General features: G+C 36.0%; 1 protein-coding gene across 1 annotated transcript in view; it reads left to right on the forward strand.

Moving 5' to 3' along the window:
- Positions 1 to 7,311: 7,311 nt before the first annotated feature.
- Positions 7,312 to 8,116, forward strand: part of LOC132184978 (2-oxoisovalerate dehydrogenase subunit alpha 1, mitochondrial-like) — a gene marked incomplete in the record, with an annotated part of 1,514 nt that continues 709 nt past the window's right edge. Inside the window, 1 exon segment of the mRNA XM_059598784.1 lies at positions 7,312 to 7,637. Within this exon segment, the coding sequence (XP_059454767.1) occupies positions 7,377 to 7,637 (261 nt within the window).

An 8,116-nucleotide genomic window follows, 5' to 3' on the forward strand; every position in this document is an offset into this window, starting at 1 on the left:
TTACAGATAGAGGAAAATACAGATCTGCTGGAGCATCTCAACAAGTTCAACATGTTGAATACACAATTGTTGAATTTTGCAGTGAAGATTGGAGAAGAAGATAAAGCGATACTTCTGTTGGCATCGCTTCCCCCTTCTTATGATCACCTGGTTACAACATTGTTATATGGGAAAGAGACTCTGGCGTTTGAAGAGGTAACAGGATCTCTCTTGTCACATGAGACGCGAAGAAAACCTATCAATGATCAGGCTGATGGGCTTGTGGCACGGTTTGAGCCAAAGCGTGGAAAAGATAAGTTTAAGGGGAAGAATGGCAGAGGTAAGCAGTATCGGTCTATGTCACGATCGGCACAGAGTGGAGAATCTCGGTCAGATGCAAAAGATGTGGAGTGCTATTATTGTCATAAGAAAGGGCACTACAAAAAATTTTGCAGGCTGATGAAACAAGATCTTGAAGATAAGAAGAGACAAGGTTCTGGAGATTCAGTCAGTGTGGCCGATGGTGAGTCTGATGATAGCGAGGTTAGCGCAGATGTTCTTTCAGTTTCCTCAGGTAAAAATTCTCTCATAGACTCTTGGGTTTTGGATTCTGCTTGTTCATATCATATGTGTCCGAATAGGCAGTGGTTCGACACATTTAAATCCTGTAATGCGGGTACAGTGCTAATGGGCAATGATGCTAGGTGTAAGGCCATTGGACTAGGTACCATAAAAGTCAGGATGTTTGATGGGATTGTCAGGATACTCACTAATGTTAGATATGTTCCCGACCTTAAGAAAAATTTGATCTCATTAGGCACATTAGATTCTTTGGGCTATGGTTATTCAGCCAAAGATGGAGTTATGAAAATAACTAAAGGTGCTATAGTGATAATGAAAGGCAAGAAAATTGGCAATTTGTATAAGTTACTCGGGGATACAGTTACAGGTGGAGCTGCAGTGTCCTCCTCAGCAGAACCAAATGATGATAACACAGTTTTGTGGCATATGCGGCTTGGTCATTTAGGCGAGCGTAGTATGTTTGAGCTTCACAAGAGGAATTTGTTAAAAGGTGTGAAGTCATGTAAATTGGGTTTCTGCAAGTACTGTCTATATGGGAAGCAACGAAGAGTCAGCTTTAAGGTGGCATCTCATACTAGCAAAGGTGTTCTCGACTATGTTCACTCAGATGTTTGGGGACCAGTGGCGGTGCCATCAAACGGAGGTGCACATTATTTTGTTAGTTTTATTGATGATTTCTCAAGAAAGGTCTGGGTGTATTTTATGAAGCACAAGTCAGAGGTTTTTCACCATCTTCAAGCAGTGGAAGGCGCAGGTGGAAAATCAGACTGGAAGAAGAGTAAAGTATCTGAGATCCGACAATGGGTTAGAGTACAAAGACACTGCATTCTTGGAATTCTGCAAAACAGAAGGCATTACTCGTCACTTCACAGTGAGAGGGACTCCACAGCAAAACGGAGTTGCCGAAAGGATGAACAGAACATTGTTGGAAAAGGCGAGATGTATGAGGTTAAGTGCAGGATTGCCAAAGAGTTTCTGGGCTGAGGCAGTTAATTATGCATGCTTCGTCACCAACCGATCTCCAGCCGCTGGGATTGACTTCAAGATTCCAGAGGAAGTATGGTCAGGTAAACTGGTTGATTATTCTATGTTGAGAATATTTGGTTGTCCGACATACGTTCATGTGCAGAGTGGAGAACGATCGAAGTTAGATTCAAAGTCAAGAAAATGTATTTGTCTTGGTTTGGAATCTGGTGTTAAAGGCTATAGGCTCTGGGATCCAGTCTCAAAGAAGAAGATTGTTAGCAGAGACGTGGTATTTGATGAGGCCTATATGTTAAGAAAGAGTGAGAGTGAAGCATCGACTGAGAGCCAGAAAGGGAAACAGGTCGTGGAGGTGGAGCTTGATGAACAGTATTCACTCAAGGACATATGTGATGACGAAGAATCGTCAAGAGATTCAGAGCACCGAGAAGAGCCTTATTCTTTAGCAAGAGGCAGAGAGAAACGTGATCGAAAAGCACCGGAGAGGTATGGATTTGAGGACATGGTTTCCTTTGCTCTAACAGCTGGTAGTGGAGTCTCATCGTCTGTTCAGAATGGCATGTCGACAGAGGTGGAGTTACTACAGAAAGGTAAAGCTTGGGAATCGACAGAATTGCTCAAGGCAAAGAAGGCTAAAGGGTGCAGATGCGTCTACAGAAAGAAAGAGCCAACAGAGAAAGTTGTGTGGCCAAGAGGACTGGCAGAGAAGCATGGTAGTCTGTCTAAACCAGGTCCTATGCTCAAGTTCAAGAAGTGCTTGGACTTGAGTGTCACTTGTGGATTGTGATAGCCCTTAGGGGCTTGGGCGGAGGCATCAGAAGGAGATTCGTTTTATTGCGACTTGATGGGTTTCAAGTCAAGGTGGAGATTATTGACTATGTGACTTTTCAACCCTCAATTTAGTTATGGGCCCATGTCTTGCTTTATTGGTTTATGGGTACTGCCGTGGGAGACTAGCTCTCCAAATCCTTCTCTAAGTTGGAGTGTGTGGGGCTCACGTGGTGTACAAGTCTTTCTTGTAAAAGGCTTTATAGTTTTTGTCTTATTGGAATCCAAGAATGACTTGTATTAGGAGAATTGGAGTGCACCGACTTTGCCCATGTATAAAGCCAAAGTTTTGTGCGTGAATAGGGTGTGCGAAAAACATCAACAGAGCTGCACAAGTGAATTTGTGGGCTGCTGTTTGAGAGGCCTCACAACACTAGCGCCGCAGCCTTGGTTTTTGGATGTGGGCAAGACAGTGAGTTTAGGTTCTGTTTTCTTTTTTCTTGGCAACAGAGAATAGCAAGAGAGAAAGAAAAAGAAGCCTTGTGAAGCCGCATAGTGAGAAAGAGAAAAAGAAATAGAGACCAACCGCCATCGTATCCCAGCAAAAGAAGAAGAGTTAGTATTCCTGTCTTTTGTTTTCTCCTTTTTTTGAGAATAATCTCTATTGTGTGATAGTGAGATTTGGGTGTATTGGGGTTTTGGGTCTGAGTGATTTTTTTCTCTACTATATTTTTGTACTCCATCTTTCATAGTGAATTTCTTCGTGATCGCCTCTGCCAGTGGATGTACCTCACATTGAGGGAACCACTTAAATCTTGGTGTTATCTTGTGTGTGATTGCTCTCACTTTATTTAGCCGTAATTGTGATCGTGTATTTTTTGCACAACAGTCCTGATACTAGGTTCACATGCCCGAGCAAGCAGGAGGTGTTCAGACACGGAGTCCCATTTGAAACCTCTCATGATTGTCTACCCAATTGTAGGGACAATCAATTGTTAGGGATCTCCAATTGTAGAGGATTCCAATCCATCTTAAAGCACTCATAATGCTCTCATTGCACATCGACCACACAATTATTGAGTCGTTGGATAAAAAGTCACTGGAGAATTATGAAGTGGGGCTTGTGGACCATATGTTCTATCGGTGTGTGTTTGCAAATGATTTACTATGTAAACTTTGTTGTATGGGGTTGCAACAAAACTTAATTGGATTTTGGAACGAAGTAGCTAGTAGGGTTTTGATAGCAAAGGTATCACCGATTATGACAAACTACTAGAGGCTTCGATGATGAAAAAAGAAAAAGAAAAAACAGAGGCTTCAATGATGGCTATATTTGGGGTTCACATTGTGATATGGGTCTTCCACCACTAACGTAGTTGCCATATTTTGATTTGATAAGTCTTCATCAATACATGTGTGACAGACAGTGACACACCGACACTCAGATGCAAGCTGTTCTGTTCGTACACCTTCAGTGAACATGATTCACTGATTAGATAAAACATTTAACATTGTACGACAAGGTTTTTGATATTATTCTTTTCTGAACCATAATAAGTAATCCAAGATTTATTTGGATTGCTTTCCTTTCCAGGTTCAAGGTAGCTTCACCTAATTTTAGCCTGTAGATTCAGATTTCCCCGCTTCTTATTTCTTGTTAAATCACCATTTAACATTCGTCTTCATGTATGAACTCAAGTTTTAGTTTAAATTTTTTGGACAAACAACAATTTAACATTTCTCAATATCAAGTACAGTAAAGTACGAAAAATTGCTGATATTATTTCGTTCTCAAAAAAAAAAAAGTATAGTAAAGTACGAAGAGGTTATGATTGAGTCTCTTCATCAATCGATCATCTTTCAATACATCTTGGTCTGTGAAAATTAAACTATGACTAATTTGTGAGCATATACAACTTGATTAACCCTTTTTAACGTGTAGAGCATTCTTTGTGGCCACATCAAAATCATTTTTTTGATTATTTTGGTGAGACAATTTGGTGAAACTGGCTAAAATTCTCACTTTTTATGACAAGAGGTAAAAGATTTAAAATACAAAAAAAAAAAAAAAAAAAAAAAAAAAGAGGCTATGACGTAGGGTTCAAGATTGCCAGCCATAGTTATTGTATTAGACGGATTATGTGGTGGTTATAACTTATCTAGGGCCTTCAATTAATGAATATTAATAAGAATTTTTTCATTAAAAATGTTTTAATGCCTAATTATAGTCAATATTATTTAATTAAGACCCATAATTATGGTAAATTAAGTAATTAAAAAGGTATTAATATTATTTAACTCTTCTAAAAACTTAATTCTTCAACATTCCATTCTTGAAATAAGACTTAAAAAATTGATAGCATTAAATAAGAGAATCAAATAATATTAAAGACGTTCTTAAATAAAACTTATTCTCCAACTTTAAACGTTCTATTATTGGAAAGAATTGAGAAAATGAAAATAATAATAATAATATTCAATTAGTTGGGTAGAGATTTTTTGAGCCTTGTGATGAGCATTTAGTCAAAATTCTTATTAGATTTTAAAGGGACAACAATAAATTTTGATCTTTGCTGCCAATTGGATCATTTGCAGCATAATATAGAATTTATTCCAAACGCTTAAAATATAGAAATTATGCTATGTAATGAACAACTAAAAATGTCTCGTATCATTAATACCTTAAAACGGGAAGAAGGTGATTGAGAATTACTCTAGAAGTTGTATTGGGACGTCGACCACCCTTAGAGGTGACCAACCATTTGATAGGAATGACTGACCCCAAAAACTATCAACTCAAAACAATTTTTCGAGCAGTTAATCAAAACACGTTACTAAGAGGGCAGCCGACCACTCTCAAAAAGTTTTAGGGTAATCCACTACCCCTAAATCAATCAATAGGGGTGACTGTCACTCAATAACAGGCTAACCACCTCTAAACAATTCCCACACAGTTTATGGCATGGCCATCACTCTTCTTTTTTTCTTTTTTTCCTAAGTATTGATGACATGAAAATTTTTTAGTTTTTCATTACAAAGGAAATGGATAGGGTTTGAGATATTGTTACAGGAGATCCTAATCCACGAATGAGTTGTATGGCCATTCAAATTGATGAACCAGAAGATTCGTGTTCATCTCTATCATCTTAATTTTTAGCATGCAAAACATATTTTAATGCCTATTTTTTTAAAGAGAGAAGGGGGCAGGGGGTGGATGAGATAATAAAGAAAGAAAGAAAGAAAGAGGGAAATGACAAAAGTGAGGCTAGAGACGTGAGCCAGTGACCAATTAAGAACATTGCACAGGAGGGTGAGAGTATTCAAATTAAACTAGCTAGGGAAAGAATATTATCAAATATTTACATAAATCCCGATATATGCTCAATGGCCAATACAATTGAGAGAAAATCCCCCGGCCTCCAATTTAATAGCTTCCTGTTTAGCAAGTGTTTGGTTCACATTGAAGAAGGGAAAGGCCAAGATGGCTTTCCATGCTTGGTAATGATCGGAGCTAAATTTTCATATTTTAATGAAGAATACCCATGTCTCTCTTTCTTTTCTTTTTAATTTTTTATTATCTTAATACATTGCAGATATATGAACGGTAAGTTTTCAACCTATTACCTTAGCCCATATGTCATATTTTTATAGGATATTAATAAATGATACATTAAAACAAAATAGTGAAAAACCAAGATGGCTTTCCAAGCATGGTAATCATAGGAATATGATTATTTCCATTTCAAATTAAATGGAGAGTATCTCATTAGTGCATTTTAAAAGAGTAAAATTGTCATTTTAATTTTTTAGACATTTTTACTCCTCTAAAATATACTAAATAAAATGGAGAAGATAATTTTCCATAATGATCGGAAGTAACTTTTCATTTTTTTATTTGCATATATAAACAACAAGTTTTCAACCTATTCCCTTACCTCATGTGTCATACTTTTATATGGTATAAATGATACATTAAAATGTTACCAAAAAAGATAAAATTGATGCATTAAAACAATCATCAATAAAATAGTGAAACTAGTTATTCTCAATTAGATTTGTTAGGTCCCTAAAGAGTAGCTTCATCGGCTGGAGACCGCGCTTTATGAAGCAGAGGTCATTAATTTGAATCCCTCACCTCCTCTTGTGTAGACATATAAAAATAAATTAAAAAAAAAATTAAAAAAAAGAAGAAGAAGATTTGTTAGACTTGATAAGAACCATTTTACAATTGGATAGCCATATATATACAATAGGTATTATCTGATTATAGAAAGAATAGATTTCTTTTATTCTAATATTATATTTGGATCAAGATTCTTTATATTTTGTAAATAATCTCATGATTTTAGTTTTAAATTCTAATTAAATAATCAAATTTATTCATTCTTTATTTATTTATTTTTTTTTACCACGACAAAAGTTAAATTATTTAAGTACATATAAGAATTGAAAATCAAAGCCCAATTAATTATTATTAAGGCGGAGTGAAATCCTCTCTATTTCAAGTAGAGAAAAATTATTTAATGATCAAGATTTTATTTTAAAAATCTAACAGCATAATCGGTTAAATACAATAAAATAAAAATATAACAGTACACATCGAGTGTTATACATACGTTTTGCAACTTCTTTCAACGTACAATTAAATATCATAATCAAAGCTCAATTAATTATTATTGAGGCAGGTAAGATCCTCTCCATTTCAAGTGAAACAATACAAATGATGATCAAGATTTTATTTTAAAAATCTAAATATAATAAAATTGTATTCACAAAAAATAAAAGATTTAACTCATAAAATGTAGTAAAAGTTTTGGGGCACAAGAAAGATGAGATGAGGATGAAGTTGACGTGGCCCCCACCTAGGAATACAATTGAAATAGAAAAGACTAAGGAGACCTCCAACAAAGCTCCACGACTCCCGTCACCGTCATGCTAAATTGCTATCAATGCTATTTAGACGTGTGAGAGTCGAACTTATCCCGACTCAAAGCATTTTTGTTTCTTTCTTGGGGTCTTTTTCTTCGACGTTCACTACTTTGCTAGAACCAGACACCATTTTCATGGCGATGTCGACGGTGATGTTCCGGTCAAGAACCATTGCCCATCATCTGAGCAAAAAGATGGGTTTATTGGGAGTTTCCGGCAAGGATTATTGGACTTCTTCTTTCATTCAAAATGCTACTTCTTCGCCGATGCCTGTTGGTAACAACTATGGGAGACCGTCTGCGTTTTTTCCTCTCCCACGTTTCAAATCCACCGAAGCTGAAAGAGAGTTCGACTCGCAGTCGCAGTACATTAACGAGGTTGACGATGATCATCAGGTAACTTAATTATATGCTGTTTTATTTTATTTTAATTTTTTTGTATATACAATTTTTATTTACGCCCAAAAAAATGACAGAAATAATACTAATAAAAATGAAAAAAAAAAAAAAAATCTGATTTTTTTAATTTTTATTTATTAAATTTTTTTTTTCTGATTTTTATTTTGAGTTGTAGAAGGAAGACATTGCAAGTACCTCATGTAAATTGAGAAACATTGCAAAAATTAAAGCTTTAGAGGCACGTTGCAAATTTATTTATTTATTATATTTTTTTTCAATTTCACATGCTATTTGCAGCAATGCATACAAGATATAATAATAAAGGAGATATAGGGCCACCATTATAGACTATGGGCTTTGGGACCCGTCAAATGCATTTGCTGGACAACCCACGTGAGAAGCCCATAATGTTATCTCAGAAATCCATCCCTGGCCCACGCTTTAGATACCCCATTTTTTTGTCAAAGTCAACCTTT

The sequence above is a fragment of the Corylus avellana genome, chromosome ca6 (genome assembly GCF_901000735.1).
Source record: "Corylus avellana chromosome ca6, CavTom2PMs-1.0".
In the NCBI taxonomy this organism is placed as follows: domain Eukaryota; kingdom Viridiplantae; phylum Streptophyta; class Magnoliopsida; order Fagales; family Betulaceae; genus Corylus; species Corylus avellana.